Source organism: Chiloscyllium punctatum, chromosome 32 (genome assembly GCF_047496795.1).
Source record: "Chiloscyllium punctatum isolate Juve2018m chromosome 32, sChiPun1.3, whole genome shotgun sequence".
Classification (NCBI taxonomy): Eukaryota; Metazoa; Chordata; class Chondrichthyes; order Orectolobiformes; family Hemiscylliidae; genus Chiloscyllium; species Chiloscyllium punctatum.
The window spans coordinates 57,331,382-57,350,872 of NC_092770.1; the positions used below are offsets into that span (position 1 = coordinate 57,331,382).

Here is a 19,491-nt window from a genome sequence, read left to right on the forward strand (position 1 = left end):
ACGCAGCTCCTCACTCTCCCCGCTCCCACTCACCTCCTCATTCTCCTCGCTCCCAAAGCCTCCCCACTCCCCTCACTCCCACTCACCTCCTCACTCACCCCACTCCCACTCAGATTCTCCCTCTCCCCATTCCCACACAGCTCCTCATTCTCCTCACTCTCCCCTCTCGCACTCAGCACATCACTCTCCCCTCTCCCACTCACCTCCTCACTCTCCCCTCTCCCACTCACCTCCTCACTCTCCCCACTCCCACTCACCTCCTCACTCTCCCCACTCCCACTCACCTCCTCACTCTCCCCACTCCCACTCACCTCCTCACTCTCCCCTCTCCCACTCACCTCCTCATTCTCCTCACTCCCAAAACCTCCCCACTCCCCTCACTCTCACTCACCTCCTCATTCTCCTCGCTCCTACTCACCTCCCCACTCCCCTCACTCCCACTTACCTCCTCCCTCTCCCACTCATCTCCTCACTCTCTCTACTCCCCCTCATCTCCTCACTCTCCCCGTTCCCACTCAGCTTCTCACTCGCCCCACACTCACTCAGCTCCTCACTCTCCCTGCTCCCCCACAGCTCCTCACTCTCCCCACTCCCCCTCAGCTCCTCACTCTCCCCACTCCCCCTCAGCTCCTCACTCTCCCCACTCCCCCTCAGCTCCTCACTCTCCCCACTCCCCCTCAGCTCCCCACTCTCCCACTCAGCTCCTCACTCTCTTCTCACCCACTCAGCTCTTCACTCTCCCCTACCCCACTCAGCTCTTCACTCTCCCCTACCCCACTCACCTCCTCACTCTCCCCACTCCCCCTCAGCTCCTCGCTGTCCTCGCTTGAACTCACCTCCTCGCTCTCACTTCTTCCGCTGGTGTTGCAAAATGGATCAAGATCCCTTTGTAATCTTAGAAAATCTTCTTCATTGTCTACTTTGCCACCAATATCCTCGCTCCCACTCAGCTCCTCACTCTCCCTCCCCCACTCACCTCCTCACTCTCCCCGCTCCCCCTCACCTCCTCACTCTCCCCACTCCCCCTCAGCTCCTCACTCTCCCCACTCCCACTCACCTCCTCACTCTCCTCACTCTCCCACTCACCTCCTCACTCTGCCCCCTCCCACTCACCTCCTCATTCTCCCCTCTCACGCTCAGTGATATCATTTATATCAGTGATTGACAAAAGAGGACACATGCCCATCTCCTGGAGAGCACAGCTGCTGACAGGCAATCCTGTGCCATCACGCTCTGTCTCCTGCTGTTAAGCCAATTATGTATCTAATTGGCAAGCTCACCCTGAATCTCACGTGACCTGACTTTACTAATTGGTTTACCATACGGAACTTTGTCAAGGCTTTACTAAAATCCAAATAGACAGCATCTACTGACCTGCCATCGTTATTGTATTTGGTAACTTCCTCAAAAAACTCAATCACTTTTGTGAGACATGATATTTATTGCACAAATGCATGCTGACTATCCCTGAGCAATTTTTGCCTCTCTCAAAGTCTATAGATCCTATCGTTTGTAATCACCTCTAACAATTTACCCACAACTGAAGAGGTAGAACCTTCTAATCCACAGATTGGGTCACTACCACTACTCCACAAAAGCCACCTTAAGGAGGGATATATTTGCTTTTGAAGCAGTTCAGAGAAGGATCACTATGTTGATGAAGAGGTCTGTCTTCTGAGGACAGGTTGAATAGATTGGCTTCTACTTACTGGGGTTTTGAAGAATGAGAGGTTATCTCAGGGAGACATTTGGGATTGCGTGCGTGGCCAGGTGGGGTGAGGGAAATATGCTGCACAGGTTAGATCTTCCCCTCTCGGGGGGGAGATCTAGAACTAGGGAGCACATTTCAACAGAAGGGGTGTCCCATTTCAGGTGGAGATGGGGCAGAATGTCTTTTCTCATTGGGCCATTTGACTGAAGAATTCTCTTTAAGCAAGAGCAGTGGTGTCTGGATTGTTGGATATATTCAGAGCTGAGTTAAAATGATATTTGATCAACAGGGTGAAGTAGTATGGGAGTCGGGCAGGAAAGTGGAGTCAAGGCCACAACCGAATCAGCCAAATAGTGGAACAGGCTTGATTGGCCAAATTCCATTCCTGCTACTATTTCATATAACCTTATTTTTCTTTTAGTAAAGAACAAGTTCTTTGAATTGTCCTCATTTATACTTGCAGGGAATAACCATTAAGCACAATAAATATCTTATAATCCTCTCGGACCTCTCAGCGTTTTACTGAAGGGTCTTTCTGCACATTGCACAGCACCTTTTTGCTGTGTTCCACACAAGCTGATTGCTAAAGCAATCTTTATTTATAAACCATGGCCCACTTACTGATGTTTAACTAAGATTAATGTCCAATTTGTAAACTGCTGAATTGCAAGATTCAATCTGCTGGTTTTAAACAACAAAGTGTAAATAGCCATGACTTTGCAAAGCAACTCTCTCTGCAAAATCTCTCACAGCAGCATCCTTACTTTTGGAAAGTCCTACTCTGTAAAAGTCTATCCCTAAGGAAAACCCTCTCTCTGGAAAATCCCTCCTTCTAAATGTCTGTCTCTGTTATGTTTAGATTACCACAATGTGGTAACAGGCCATTTGGCCCAACAAGTCCACAGTGACCATCCAAAAAGTAACCCACCCAGACCCATTTCCCCCTAACCCACACATCCCTGAACACTATGGCCAACTCACCTAACCTGCATATCTTCAGATTGTGGGAGGAAACCCACACAGACACAGGGAGAATGCACAAATTCCAGGCAATCGCCCAAGGCGGGAATCAAACCCAGGTCTCTGGTACTGTGAGGTGGTAGTGTTAGCCACTGAGCTACTGTCTGCTGTCCTGTAGTATGGAGATAACCATTCTGTCATTCCACTTTCTGCTTTCCCCTTCTCTGTCATTGTCTGTCATCACACGTTCTCTCCACTAAACTTCTCTCCATTATCCTCCTCTCTCCACTATTCCATTCTCATCACTATCACTGTCTCCATCATCCTTCTCTCCTCACTATCTCACTCTACTGTCTGTCTCTTCATTATCTCTCTCTCTCTACCATTCCTCTCTATATCTCTCTTCACTATCACTCTCTCTTCCATCCTCCTCTCTTCACTATCTCTCTCCACCATCCCTTTATCTTCAATATCTCTCTCCCTCACTCTTTTTGTTTCCTCCTGTTCCTGTGCAGACAGCAATCCTCTCGCTTTCCACCAGTGTACCCATGACACTGAAGTCCCATTGCGGGAGTAAGCTGACGGGACATTTACCTGAATCTTTGTGTTTGAGGTGGTAATTGGGTTGATGGAAAGGCTATCTTGTCATTGGCAGCTACATGCAGGCAGCTGTGGGAGGACGAGTTTCCCCATGGTGCTGTAGGTGAATGTGCTGTTAGCATCCACTTGTGTTGTTATGAAGATGAGCAGTTGACCAGGCCTGGAGTTTCTTGCTTTCTCTGCATCCATTTAGCAAAGTTTAAAAGCTGCTTGAATAAATATGTTAAAGTTACTAGATGAACGCAGAAGGCAGACAGTTAACGGTGATATGTTTATCCAGCCTTTACAGTTAGTCCCTCCCTTTTTTTCCCCCCTTTGTGGGTGCTTGCTGCTGTAAACAAAGTCGAATTTTTGACTGGAACCAGGAACCGAAATGGACCTATCACCACAAAACCATCGAATTCAGTTAAACGACGGAAATACCATTCCGATTATTGGGCTGGGAACCTACTCTGCACCCAAAACAGTAAGTGTGTCTCTTCTATTTTCAATCTGTCTTCGATGCCTGTTACTTTATTGGTCTCGCTCTCGAAAGCTTGAACATTGCTCCGTCATTAAGTGAACGTTGTTTCCACAGCACAGAGGAACCGATTTGGATGGTCACTACGCAGACAGGAATAAAGCCACGCAAATTTTCCAGCTCACTGACCCCCTGCCTAGAATGAAATGACCCCGACTGGCCAGGTTTTCACTCTCTGGGCTGGTGGGGCTGCGGGTCGGAAGCAGAATAATGCTCTTCGTGGATAACTAGAGTCGGGTGGATGATAATTATTAGCAGAGCGTGTGCTCACAGCACTGAGTCTCCAGTGTGCCCCTCCACACACACATCCTGACAAACATATATACTCAGGCACACATACACTCAGATAGACATATCTACACATTCTCAGACACACATACACTCAGCTAGACATATATACACACACTCAGACAGACATATATACACACACCCACAGGCACACATATATACACACTCACAGGCACACATATATACACACACTCTCAGACACATATATACACACACTCAGACAGACATATACACACACACTCTCAGACACATATATACACACTCACAGGCACACATATATACACCCACTCAAATAGACAATAGACAATAGATACAGGAGTAGGCCATTCTGCCCTTCAAGCCTGCACCACCATTCAATATGATCATGGCTGATCATCCTTAATCAGTATCCTGTTCCTGCCTTATCTCCATAACCCTTGATTCCACTATCCTTGAGAGCTCTATCCAACTCTTTCTTAAATGAATCCAGAGACTGGGCCTCCACTGCCCTCTGGGGCAGAGCATTCCACACAGCCACCACTCTCTGGGTGAAGACGTTTCTCCTCATCTCTGTACTAAATGGTCTACCCCGTATTTTTAAGCTGTGTCCTCTGGTTCGGCACTCACCCATCAGCGGAAACATGTTTCCTGCTGCCAGAGTGTCCAATCCTTTCATAATCTTATACGTCTCAATCAGATCCCCTCTCAGTCTTCTAAATTCAAGGGTATACAAACCCAATTGCTTCAGTCTTTCAGTGTAAGGTAATCCCGCCATTCCAGGATTTGATCTAGTGAACCTACGCTGCACTCCCTCAATAGCCAGATTGTCTTTCCTCAAATTTGGAGACCAGAACTGCACACAGTACTCCAGGTGTGGTCTCACCAGGGCCCTGTACAGCTGCAGAAGAACCTCTTTGCTTTTATACTCAATCCCTCTTGTTATGAAGGCCAGCATGCTATTAGCCTTCTTCACTACCTGCTGTACCTGTATTGACTGGTGTACAAGAACACCCAGATCTCTCTGTACTGCCCCTTTACCTAAATTGATTCCATTTAGGTAGTAATCTGCCTTCCTGTTCTTGCCACCAAAGTGGATAACCATACATTTATCCACAGTAAACTGCATCTGCCATCCATCTGCCCACTCACCTAACTTGTCCAGGTCACCCTGTAATCTCCTAACATCCTCATCACATTTCACCCTGCCACCCAGCTTTGTATCATCAGCAAATTTGCTAATGTTATTGCTGATACCATCTTCTATATCATTAATATATATTGTAAAAAGCTGCGGTCCCAGCATGGATCCCTGCGGTACCCCACTGGTCACTGCCTGCCATTCCAAAATGGAGCTGTTTATCACTACCCTTTGTTTCGTGTCAGCCAACCAATTTTCAATCTAATCTAGTACTTTGCCCCCAGTACCATGCGCCCTAATTTTACTCACTAACCTCCGATGTGGGACTTTATCAAAAGCTTTTTGAAAGTCCAGATCTACTGGATCTCCCTCGTCCATCTTCAGAGTTACATCCTCAAAAAATTCCAGAAGATTTGTCAAGCATGATTTCCCCTTCATAAATCCATGCTGACTATCCTATCCTGTTTTACTATCCAGATGTGCCGTAATTTCATCCTTTATAATAGACTCCAGCATCTTTCCCACCACTGAGGTCAGACTAACTGGTCTATAATTTCCTGCTTTCTCTCTCTCACCTTTCTTAAAACGTGGTATAACATTAGCCGCCCTCCAATCCGCAGGAACTGATCCCGAATCTATCAAACTCTGGAAAATAGTCACCAACGCATCCACGATTTCCCGAGCCACCTCCTTCAGTACCCTGGGATGTAGACCATCAGGCTCTGGGGACTTATCAACCTTCAGACCTAACAGTCTCTCCAACACCAAATCCTGGCAAATATAAATTCCCTTAAGTTCAGGTCCTTCAGCCACTGTTACCTCAGGGAGATTGCTTGTGTCTTCCCCAGTGAACACAGATCTGAAGTACCCATTTAATTCTTCTGCCATTTCTTTGTTCCCTGTAATATATTCCCCTGTTTCTGTCTTCAAGGGCCCAATTTTAGTCCTAACCATTTTTTTGCCTTGTACATACCTAAAAAAGCTTTTACTATCCTCCTTTATATTATTGGCCAGTTTACCTTCGTACCTCATTTTTTTCTCTGCGTATTTCCTTCTTAGTAATCCTCTGTTGCTCTTTAAAAGCTTCCCAGTCCTCAGTTTTCCCACTTATCTTTACTATTATACTTTTTCTCTTTTAACTTTATATGTTTCTTAACTTCCCTCGTCAGCCACGGTCACCCATGCCTCCTCCTAGGATCTTTCTTCCTTTTTGGAATGAACTGATCCGCAACTTCTGCATTATACACAGAAATATCCGCCATTGTTCCTCCACAGTCATCCCTGCTAAGGTATTGCACCATTGAACTTTGACCAGCTCCTCCCTCATAGCTCCATAGTTTCCTTTATTCAACAGAAGTACTGTCACTTCCGACTGTACCCTCTCCCTCTCAAATTGCAGATTGAAGCTTGTTGTATTATGGTCACTACTTCCCAATGGCTCCTTCACCTCAAGGTCCCTGACCAATTCTGGTTCGTTGCACAATACCAGATCCAGAATTGCCTTCTCCCTGGTCGGCTCCAGCACCAGCTGTTCTAAGAATCCATCTCGGAGGCACTCCACAAAGTCTCTTACTTGAGGTCCAATACCATCCTGATTCTCCCAGTCTACCTGCAAGTTAAAATCCCCCATAACAACTGTAGTAACATCTTTGCAACAGGCCAATTTCAGCTCCTGATTCAACTTACATCCGACATCCAGACTACTGTTTGGGGGCCTATAGATAACTCCCAAGAGGGTCTTTTTACCCTTAGTATTTCTCAGTTCTATCCACACTGACTCTACATCCCCTGATTCTAGGTCCCCCCCATGCAAGGGACTGAATATCATCCCTTACCAACATGGCCACCCCACCCCCTCTGCCCGTCAGTCTGTCCTTACGATAGCACATGTAGCTTTGAATATTCATTTCCCAGGCCCTGTCCACTTGAAGCCACGTCTCAGTTATCCCCACAATATCATAGCTGCCAATTTCCAAAAGAGCCTCAAGCTCATCCATCTTATTTCTAATGCTTCGTGCATTCATGTATAGTATTTTTAATTTGTTACTGCCCTCACCCTTCCCATCAACCCCTAATTCACTCAACCTTACAGCATGATCCCTTTCTGAGTTTTCTGCCTCATTGATACAGTTGTCTTGCTTGACTTCCCTTGTTCTAACTTTCCCTTCAATTTCCTTCTTAAACATCCAGTTTGTCCCCTCCCCCCCGCTACTTCGTTTAAACGTAGCTGTGTTGCAATTGCAAACCTGCCTGCCAGAATGCTGGTCCCTAACCTATTAAGGTGCAAACCATCTCTCTTTTAGAATTTATGCTTACCACAAAACATACCCCAGTGATCCAAGAATTTAAATCCTTGCTTCCTGCACCAGTTCCCCAGCCACACGTTCAAGTCCATTATCTCCCGGTTTCTGGCCACACTAGCCCGAGGAACTGGAAGCAAACCGGAGATAACCACCTTGGACGTCCTGCTTTTCAGCCTTCTTCCTAGTTCTCCGAAGTCCCGCTGTAGTATGTTCCTCCTCTTCTTCCCTACATCATTTGTGCCGACATGTACCACCACCTCTGGCTCTTCACCTTCGTCCTTGAGGATTTCCTGCACTCTGACTGTGATGTCTTTAACCCTGGCACCAGGAAGGCAACACACCATCCTTAAATCCCGTCTGCTGCCACAAAAACCCCAGTCAGTTCCTCTCACGATGGAAGATGAGGCGTTCATCTTCCGCCTCGGAACACTTCAACCCCAGGGCATCAATGTGGACTTCAACAGTTTCCTCATTTCCCCTCCCCCCACCTCACCCTAGTTCCAAGCTTTCAGCTCAGTAACTGTCCCCATGACTTGTCCGGACTTGTCCTACCTGCCTATCTCCTTTTCCACCTATCCACTCCACCCTCTCCTCCCTGACCTATCACCTTCATCCCCTCCCCCACTCACCCATTGTACTCTATGCTACTCTCTCCCCACCCCCACCCTCCTCTAGCTTATCTCTCTACGCTTCAGGCTCACTGCCTTTATTCCTGATGAAGGGCTTTTGCCCGAAACGTCGATTTCGCTGCTCGTTGGATGCTGCCTGAACTGCTGTGCTCTTCCAGCACCACTAATCCAGTATTTGGTTTTCAGCATCTGCAGTTATTGTTTTTAGCTCGTTAGACTCTGTAATTGGCCTGATCGTGGAAAAAATCCAGCAGAAAACTGAATTTGTGCAGTTAGACACATTTGCTAGTTTGTGATTTAATCAGTATTATAATGTTCATATCTGAATTGAAACCTAGTCAGTTTTCCTTCAATCGAATCTCGGCTGGCTTCTCGAATCTAGAGTTTCGACGAAACGTTCATAAATGCAAAGCAAACCCGAAAAGAACTGTGGATGCTGGAAATCAGAAACAAAATTGCTGAAAAAACCTCAGCATCTGTGGAAAGAAAGCAGAGCTAAATTTTCAGGTCCAGTTTCCCGTTCTGGAGAAGGGTGACTGATATGAAACGTTGGCTCTCGTTTCTCTGCACTCAGATGGGTCTCTGCCCAGTGGTAATGAAGTGAGTGGAGGTAGGTGTGATAGCAGTAATCTGACAGCAATGCTGTTCCCGGAAGGTTTGGGCTATTAAGCTGACTGAAAATGTGATAATATACTGAGCTTTGTATGTTAAAACAGCTTATTAAGTTGTGCTCTGAGCATTGTCACTTTGCTTTTTTTTCTGTCACAGACTGCCAAAGATGCGTGTTATGAAGCGGTAAAAATCGCGATTGATGTAGGATACCGACACTTTGATGGAGCCTTGGTTTACCGGAACGAAGATGAAATCGGAAGAGCCTTTCACGAAAAGATCGCTGACGGTACAGTGACACGTGAGGACCTCTATTACTGTGGCAAGGTAATTCATCTTCTCCCTCTCCCTCTCTCTGTCCACATCTTTACTTGGGGCGGCTGACCACCGGTTTGTTTTGGTTTCACACACATCCTGCATTTTGATATTTGCCTCCAGATATTGACCATTACTCAGCTCTTCAACTCCGCGTGATCGCAGAGAGTTTGATCTTAATCTCAATTGGCCTCCGGCACTCACCTGCAATCGCACATTATTTTGCACATGCACAGACCCGTATACATCCACATGTAAACACACAAAGCCATATACACACATGCTGTTAATATAACAGAAAAATCTCACACATACAGGTAGTAAGTTACAAATCACACAACACCAGTTTATAGTCCAACCGGTTTAATTGGAAGCACTAGCTTTAGGTGGTTGTGGAGGACACCTGACACCACAACCAGCTGATGAAGGAGCGTCGCTCTGAAAGCTAGTGCTTCCTGGTGTTGTGTGATTTGTAACTTTGTACACCCCAGTCCAACACCAACATCTCCAAATCATACAGGTAGTATGTATTTGTACATGCACACACAAACACACATGCATTCACACAAACTCACAGCTCACTGCACTGGTATCCATGCTGTTTGCAATCGACAGTTGGAACTGTGAATGTAATTACAGTAATAGAGAAGGTTGTGAAGTCTTCAAAAACAGATTATCAGCTGCTTCAGTTTGACTTTACACTTTCAGCTGTGGAACACCTTTCACCCACCTCAACTGGTACGATCCAGCCTGGAGAAATCCCTCAAACTGTTGAAGTTTGATTACATCGACCTGTACCTTATTGAGCTTCCATTGGCATTTAAGGTGAGTCAATGCCCTCCATGGTACTGCTTTTTCACTGCTTTTCTTCTTGAACTGCCCCTAATGTCTTGCCATCTCCTTGACCATGCTGTCTCTTATTGCTGTACAGTTTCTCAGGCATTTGCTGTCCTCCACCACCTCATCCAAATCTCCATTCTTTACTGGTCAGTCTAGATACTGAGCATCAGCAGGCACTTCAACTATTGGAGGCTGCAGTCAATAATCCCTGCACCAGAGATTCAACAGGGATCCATCAGTTGTGATCAGGGACAGGAATGCACCCTAAATTCTTGTTGCTATCTAAGTGCTGAGTCACAGGGTTTTGTACCATAACAATTGAAGTATTGTGAGAAACGAAGCTCACTGCCAAATAATTTTAGTCTGAGTCAAACTCTGAAGCAGTCTTTATTCATACGTTCTTGCAAGAGCAAATGTCACACAAAAGTAGGCAGTTGCATTGCTCTATGCAGCTACTAATCTAATTGGTTGACTACATCTGTCTGTGGAGAAAGTGAGGACTGCAGCTGTTGGAGATCAGAGCTGAAAATGTGTTGCTAGAAAAGCGCAGCAGGTCAGGCAGCATCCAAGGAACAGGAGAATCAACATTTCGGGTATGAGCCTGAAGAAGGGCTCATGCCCGAAACGTCGATTCTCCTGCACCTTGGATGCTGCCTGACCTGCTGTGCTTTTCTAGCAACACATTTACATTTGTCTGTGGCCTGTTGTTAGTGTGCAACCCCCCTTAATAGCTGAGTCTAATTACTTCTGCTGACACAACAGAGTCTTTATGACTTCTGAGTACATGACTTCTGCAGAAGTAACTCTTACACACATTTTCCACAGTATGGAATATTTTATCATATTATAACTGTCCCTGTCCCACTCATGGATTGTTCTAACGAAGATGTATGCCAGAGAAGGCCGCACAGTTCCTGATTGGCTGGATCCATTGGGAGGGCAATAAATAAAAAGCTGGGACACATTAATTTGCAATAACATCGGGGAACTGTCACATTGGGGTCTAATGGGGAAGTGTCACATCGGGGTCTGATGGGGAACTGTCACATCGGGGTCTGATGGGGAAGTGTCACATCGGGGTCTGATGGGGAAGTGTCACATCGGGGTCTGATGGGGAACTGTCACATCGGGGTCTGATGGGGAACTGTCACATCGGGGTCTGATGGGGAAGTGTCACATCGGGGTCTGATGGGGAAGTATCACATCGGGGTCTGATGGGGAAGTGTCACATCGGGGTCTGATGGGGAACTGTCACACTGGGGTCTGATGGGGAAGTGTCACACTGGGGTCTGATGGGGAAGTGTCACACTGGGGTCTGATGGGGAAGTGTCACATCGGGGTCTGATGGGGAAGTGTCACATCGGGGTCTGATGGGGAAGTATCACATCGGGGTCTGATGGGGAAGTGTCACATCGGGGTCTGATGGGGAAGTGTCACATCGGGGTCTGATGGGGAAGTGTCACATCGGGGTCTGATGGGGAAGTGTCACATCGGGGTCTGATGGGGAACTGTCACATCGGGGTCTGATGGGGAACTGTCACATCGGGGTCTGATGGGGAACTGTCACACTGGGGTCAGATGGGGAACTGTCACACTGGGGTCAGATGGGGAACTGTCACATCGGGGTCTGATGGGGAACTGTCACATCGGGGTCTGATGGGGAACTGTCACATTGGGGTCTGATGGGGAACTGTCACATCGGGGTCTGATGGGGAACTGTCACATCGGGGTCTGATGGGGAAGTGTCACATCGGGGTCTGATGGGGAAGTGTCACATCGGGGTCTGATGGGGAAGTATCACATCGGGGTCTGATGGGGAACTGTCACATCGGGGTCAGATGGGGAACTGTCACATCGGGGTCAGATGGGGAACTGTCACATCGGGGTCTGATGGGGAAGTGTCACACTGGGGTCTGATGGGGAACTGTCACATCGGGGTCTGATGGGGAAGTGTCACATCTGGGTCTGTCTCAAAAGCTGACGTGTAAAATAGAGAAGTCATCTCCTTGTCTCGATGTGACAAGGACTGCTGCTCCTGTCTCCACATGAAATCTGCAGGCTGCTGCTCATCTCTTCACATTCACCTCCCATTATCCTACCTCTCAGAACATGCTCAGGGACAAGCTTGCTGTTTAAAAAGTCCCTGGTCCATTAACATGCCCTACAAGTGCCTAAGGTTCATAGGAATCATTCCTATGAAAGAATTGGTCCTCAGCCCTCTCTCCTAAGGTTATGTACTGAATGCCCTGATCATTCTGCTTTGTTTTTCAGATCTCAATCTCTGGGTTCAGCTGATTGTCACAGATTCCTGTAGATTCCTCTTGCAATGGTTCATTCTCTGGTATTGCCCAGAGATCTAATCACCTATTTAAGCAAATCTCTTTGAGCAAGATTTTAATTATATCTTAATTTCTTCTTCATCTTTCTTGCTGTCATATTTAGTTTTACAACATCCCCATAAAGTGTGTGATGAGTTTACATTAGGGGTGCTATATAAATGCAAATTGCTGTTGTTGTAATTTCTTTTAACTCTTTGCACTTACCCATTGCAGCCGGGAGATGTGTTTTATCCCCGTGATGAAAATGGGAAGTATTTGTATCATCCAACTGACCTGTGTGCTACCTGGGAGGTAAGCTGTCCTATCTTTACACCATCCAAATAATACACACTGCTTCTTGCTGAGGACTCAAAAACTGGTCAGCATCAAACAAGAGAGTCACAGTCTAGTTAATGCATTGTGAATTAATTGACAAACTTTTACATGTCTTGCCCAATAAGGTTCAGTGCAGTAAATGAAAGCTTGTTGTTGTACTGGTATCAGGTTTAATTCCGTTAAGCATCGAGTAGGCAATGGCCTAGTGGCATTATTGCTAGATTACTAATCCTGAAACTCAGCTGAAGTTCTGGAGATCTGGGTTCAAATCCCGTACAGCAGATGGTAGAATTTGAATTCAATAAAAAAATCTGGAAATAAGAATCTACTAATCATTGTGATGATTCCCTTCAGGAAAGAAAATCTGCCTTCCTTATCTGGTCTGGCCTATATGTGACTCCAGACCCACAGCAAAGTGATTGAATCTCAAATGCTCTCTGAAATGGCCCAGCAACCCATTCAGTTGTATCAATCGTGACAAAGTCTCAAAGAAATGAAACTGGACGGATCACCCGGTACCCACCTTGGCATCGGAAAAGACAAAGGCAGAACAGCCCTGTTGATCATCCAAAGTTGTCCTCACTAATGTCTGGGGGCTAGTGCCAAAATTGGGAGAGCTGTCACACCGACTAGTCAAGCAACAGCCAGATGTAGTCTCATTCACGGAATCATTCCTTACAGGCAATGTTCCAGACGCTACCATAACAGCCCCTGGAAATGTCCTGCCTCACTGAGGGAACAGACCTATCAGAGGTATATAGTCAGGATGGAGTTGCTCCAGGAGTCCACAACATTGACTCCAGACCCCATGAAGTCTTATCGCTTCAGGTTGACAATGAGCAAGGAAACCTCCTGCTGATTACCACGTACCGTCCTCCCTCGGCTGATGAATCAGTCCTCCTCCATGTTGAACAACAATTGGAGGAAGCACTGAGGATGGCAAGGGCACAGAATGTCCTCTGGGTGGGGGATTTCAATGTTCACCAGCAAGAGTGGCTCAGCAGCAGTGCTACAGATTGAGCTGGTTGGGGACATAGCTGTTGGATTGAGTCTGCAGCAGATAGTGAGGGAAACAACACGAGGGAAAAACATACCTGACCTCACCCTTATCAATCTGCTGGCTGTAGACGCATCTGTCTATGACAGTATCAGTAAGAGTGACCACCACACGGTCCTTGTGGAGTCAAAGTCCCACCTGCACATTGAGAATAATATCCATTGTGCTGTGTGGCACTATCACTGGGTTAAATGGGAAAGACTTTGATCAGATCTAGCAACTCAATACTGGGCATCCATGAGGCTCTGTGACCAACAAATGCAGCAGGATTGTACTCCAGCACAATATGTAACCTCATGGCCCAGCATATCCCCCCCACTCAACCATTACCATCAAATCAGGGGATTAACCCAGGTTCAATAGAGAGTGCAGGAGAGCATGCCAGGAGCAGCACCAGGTATACCTGAAGATGAGGTGTCAACCTGGTGAAGCCACCAAGCAGGAGTACTTGCATGCTGAACAGCAAAAGCACCAAGTGATAGACAGAGCTAAGTGATCCCACAACCAACAGATCACATCTAACCTCTGCAGTTGTGCCATTTCCAATCACGAATGCTGGTGGATAATTAAACAACTCACTGGAGGAGGAGGCTCCACAAATATCCCCATCCTCAGTGATGGAGGAGCCGGGCACATCCGTGCAAAGGATAAGGCTGAAGCTTTCGCAGCAATCTTCAGCCAGAAGTACCGAGTGGATGATCCATCTCAGCCTCCTCTAGTGGTCACCAGCAATATAGATACAAATCTTCAGCCAAGTCGATTCATTCCATGATATCAAGAAACGGCTGGAGCCACTGGATACTGCAAAGACAATGGGCCCTGGTAACAGTCCAGTAATAGTCCTGAAGACATGTGCTCCAGAACTTGTCACTCCCATGGCTAAGCTATTCCAGTAATTGCCCAAGCATGTCCTGTACACAAAAAGCAGGACAAATCCAACCCAGCCAATTACTGCCCCATCAATTTACTCTGGATCATCAGTAAAGTGATGGACTGTGCTATCAAGCAGCACCCACTCAACAATAACCTGCTCAATGATGCCCAGTTTGGTTTCCGCCAGAGCCACTCAGCATGGGACCACGGGGCCTTTGCCCAAAAATGGACAAAAGGGCTGAATTCCAGTGGGGAGCTGAGAATGACAGTCCTTGACATCAAGGAGTGTGGCATCAAGAAGCCCTAGCAAAACTGGAATTAGTGGGTATCGGGGGCAAACTCTCCAGTGGTTGGGGTCATACCTGGCACATAGAAAGATGGTCGTGGTTGTTGGAGGTCATTCTTTTCAGCTCCAGGACCTCTCTGCAGGAGTTCCTCAGGGCAGTGTCCTCAGCCCAACCATCTTCAGCTACTTCATGAACGACACCACCCTCCCAATCATAAGGTCAGAAGTGGGGGTGTTTGCCAATGATTGTGCTACATTCATCACCATTTGCAACTCCTCAGACACTGAAACAGTCCATGGTCAATGCAACAAAATCTGGACAATATCCAAGCTTGGGCTGACAAGTGGCAATTAACATTCGGGTCACACAAATGCCAGGGCTATGACCATCATGAATAAAAACAATCTAACCACCACCTCTGGCATTCAAAGGTGTTACTATCACTGAAACCCCACGACCAACATCCTGGAGTTATCATTGACCAGAAACTCAATTGGACTCACTACATAAACACAGTGGCTACAAGAACAAGTCAGGAGCTAGGAATACTGTAGGAGTAATTCACCTCCTGACTCCTCAAAGCCTGTCCATCATCTACAAGGCACAAGTCAGGAGTGGCACAGTGCAGCCACAATAACACTCAAGAAGCTTGACAGCATCCAGTACAAAGCAGTCTGCTTGATTGACATTACATCCACAAGCATCCACTCCCTCCACCACTGTTGTTCAGTACCAGCCGTGTGTACTATCTACAAGATGCACTGCAGAAATTCACCAAAGATCCTCAGACAGCACCTTTCAAACCAAAACCACTTCCATCTAGAAGGACAAGGGCAGCAGATGTATGGGAACACCACCACCTTCACAAGTCACTCACCGTCCTGACTTGTAAATATATCGCTGTTTCTTCACTGTCGCTGGGTCAAAATCATGGAAGTCCCTCCCTAACGGCATTAAGGGTGGACTGCAGTGGTTCAAAAAGGCAGCTGACCACCACCTTCTCAAGAGCAACTAGGGATGGACAATAAATGCTTGCCCAGCCAGCGATGCCCCATCCCTCAAAATGAATACATTTTTAAAAAGTTAAAACATCCAATATGTTTCACAACATAATCTTTCTAGAGACTTTTCAGCGTTCCACTTCAAATCAGAACAACTCTGAATAATTAATTCCATTCCTCAGTAATGTGTGGGGTAGGTTTTATCATATCTGTCTGTTCTCCTTTGGTGAATTTTTTTGAAAATGTATTCAGGAAACATTCATACTTTATTCATGTTCTTAACATATCATTGGTCAATCTCTGACAATTATCAGTCAGAAACCGCACTGCCTTCAATGATTAAATGAAGCAGTCAGGAAATTCACCATTTGCCAGATTTCAAAATGGCCTCAATATTGAACACTCGGTCAATATAATGGACAGACTATATATAACAAAGGGTGAATGCATGTTTGTCTTTTAAAATACAATGCAATGTACTGTCTAAGTCAAAGGGGAGATCCTTAAGATGATGAAAACAAATCTGAGGAAGAGGATGATTTTGTCGGGTCACTGGGAATGGGAATTCCCTGGTAAAGCATATGTCTGGTGATTATACAGTATTTATTCAAACTAATAACCAAATTGAGGTCAATTCCTCATGATTATATGGAATCAGTTGCAAAATCTAACACTCGGAGTAGCTGGTGGGAATAAATGTTGCACCTGATACTATGTATCCTTGCCTCCGGACCAGGAGACCTGAGTTCAAGTCTCACCTGTTCGGAGGTGTGTAATAATATCTCTGAACAAGCTTGTTAGGAAATATCGATATTATACATTGTATGTTTGTGATGGTGGTCCTAAGCAACAAGACGCGTTGGGGTTGAGTTAAAGCTAAATAATGAATGATAGATTTATTGTCACTTGTATTCACTGCAGTGAATAACAGAGCAAAATACAGTGAAAAGTATCACCATTCACCACAATCCAGCGCCGTTTGAAATGTTTAAGGATAAAAGTTATCATTGAATGATGAGCTGACTCATCAACATTGCCTGTGCCACCACCCCTCCCCTACCACCTTGTCGCTGCCTGCGCTAGCCCTTTAATGTAGGAGTTGCCACTTTTTAGGCACCATCTCTTCGCCGCTGGATCCACCTCACCACGCTATTGCCAATGCCAGGCCCTGTGCTAAATCCATGCTCATTCCACAGCCAGGAGTCCCCAGCTCCTTTGGTGCCTCAGTGACACCAGGAGTCTTGGCTCTGTGCATACCATCACTGTCGCTTCCGCAGCCGTAGCCTGCAATCCCCACTCTGAGCCAACTGCATCTGGGAATCTCTGGCCCGACCTGTTGCCGTCTCGCTCTGGCTGCCTTCCTCCAAGACGTCACCCTGCCAACACCGCAGCCTTGAAAAGACTGCCATTGCCACTGCTGATCACTGGAGGAAGCTTTGCCCCTGCCGCCACTGCCTCCAATAACCGTGAGGAGCCGTGTCCAATGCTGCCTCCAGCCAGTGGGATGAACCATCATTCCATGCATAGCCAGCTGTAGCAGCTGGACCGATTTTGGCTACTAACCTACTGCAACGAAAATAAGATAAAATGAAGAGGGAAAAAAGGAAACATATGAGAATTTATGAGCCCCAGGCAACTGTCCACATGCTACTCCATTGCCATCTTGAGGTTGTAAATAGTGGGAATGTGAGTGACTATGCTACAGATCAATTGTAACTCAGAGCCTGAGGGCTCTAATGGATGTATGGGTGCAGCATTTGCAGAACATGCAGAAATAGCTACTGGCCTATTTAAATACTAATAGCCTGTTCAAGAAGGTAGCCAAAAAGTGAGGTTCCTAGACTGATAAAATGTGTTGAAAGAATGGAGAACAATAAACCACAGTTCACCTGCTGATTTGGTGTCCACAAGAAACCCTTGCATCTGAAAGCAATCATATACTGGGGAAACAGATGTTGAGGGGTGTCCTGACAAATATTATCTCTTATCTTTAGAAGCAAAATGAATAACTCCAAGTGATTTCTCGTCATGAAGTCACCCTTTATTTACTTGGTGCATAGAACAAAACACTGACCCAGCTAGCACAGAGTTACCTCCTAGAATGAACAGAACCTCTGACACTCCTGTTTGTATCTGTTGGCAAGGACTCCCTAATTTGACCAGGTTAACAACCCCAATCATGGAACTCATATTCTGTGAGAGCTATTTTTCTGACATTGCTCCAATTACTACCTCCCTCCCCCTCTAAGCCCTGGGACATAGACCATCCTCCTGTAGTTTCTCCTGCCTCAGATACTGGTGGCATGTACCATGCCATAGCCCACCTCTTGCACCCGAAACATCTGGGAAGAAATTCTTCTTCAGGTGGCACCGGCATCACAGCTGCATCATCAGCTGTGTCTTTCTAGGCCTTGGAGGTTTCTTCAAGGCAAGGTGGATGGAGAGTTCTGACAGCCTCGCTAGAAATTCTGAGGGGGCCAGGTTTTTTTTGCTCTTGCCCCATTTGTGAGGTTTCAGCTTACCTATTCAGGACTGCCTCTCCTACCTGAATTTTGTACGTCATGGGACCTTATCCATGTGGGGCCATTCCCATGGTTTTGACACCAAATCTTATCCCCTGAAGTAAACTGTCTCTCTCGCTTAGAGGAGTCTTATGTCTGGCAATAGCGGTCCAGATGCTGTTGCACCCTTTCCCCCAGGTCTGGGAAGATCAGGTTTAACTTGGTACAGAGTTTTCTCAACTCTGCTGGAGCTGTCCCTGTAGTTGCATGAGGGGTGGTCCTATAATCAAACAGGAACCAGAATGGTTTGGTAATGGGTGAAGTTATAGGCTGGTTCTTTAAGCATGCCTTCCAAGGATGGACTGCTCTTTCTGCCAGACATTGGACGATGGATGATATGGATGTGTCCTTGAATGCTGAATGCTATTTGAATTTAGGAAATGCTCGAATTCACTGCCAGTCAATGATGGCCTGTTGTCTATGACCAACAGCTCTGGCAGTCCGTGTATTGCAAAAGACATTTGGAACTTTGAAATTGTCATCCCTCTGTTTGAGGAATTATCTCTATATTCATCCAACCACTTTGAATGAGTGTTCATAATGACTAAAAACATAGAACCCATGAAAGGACCAGCAGAGTCAGTGTGTAATCAAATCCAGGGTTTACCTAGAATGTGGGGGAGCTCCTGGTGGTAATTTCTGTCCTTGTTGGTGCTCTGGGAACTGCCCCACCAACCTGACTATGCCAGCAACTCATTTTCATTGCCACTGAAAAGACTCCATGAAAGCTGGTGCATAGTACATGACACTGACTAAGCTCACACAGAGTGAACACTCCTGTTTATATCTGTCAGCCAGGGCTCCCTGATTGGACCAGGTAACAGCCCCAAACAAGGAACTCATACTCTATAAGATCCGCGTGGTTGACATTGTTCCAATCACTACGCAAACAAAATGAAAAAGGTTATTAAGAGTACCAGTAGCTTCTGAAACTCTGGCTCAAGTACTTTGGAGAACCCCTGTTGTGTTAATGGATAAAATGTTCATATTGCTGAGCTTACAACATGTCAAAATATCATTAGTTTTAGCTATCACAGAAGTTTCAAGATTTCAGATCAGAAGATTCAGGAGCTTGGTTCAAAGGGTGAACAGTTATGCTTAGCAGGCAAATCAAATCTCTGTTCAAGGAAGCCAGGCACTACAACTAAAGTACTATCATTCATGGG

General features: G+C 46.2%; 1 protein-coding gene across 1 annotated transcript in view; it reads left to right on the forward strand.

Moving 5' to 3' along the window:
• The first annotated feature begins 3,578 nt into the window (after positions 1–3,578).
• Positions 3,579–19,491, forward strand: part of LOC140458201 (aldo-keto reductase family 1 member D1-like) — a 33,758-nt gene continuing 17,845 nt past the window's right edge. The window contains exons 1-4 of the mRNA XM_072552448.1: positions 3,579–3,737; positions 8,897–9,064; positions 9,761–9,877; positions 12,445–12,522. Coding sequence (XP_072408549.1) covers positions 3,645–3,737; positions 8,897–9,064; positions 9,761–9,877; positions 12,445–12,522 — 456 coding nt within the window. The 5' untranslated portion in view covers positions 3,579–3,644. The remainder of the gene's footprint in view (positions 3,738–8,896; positions 9,065–9,760; positions 9,878–12,444; positions 12,523–19,491) is intronic.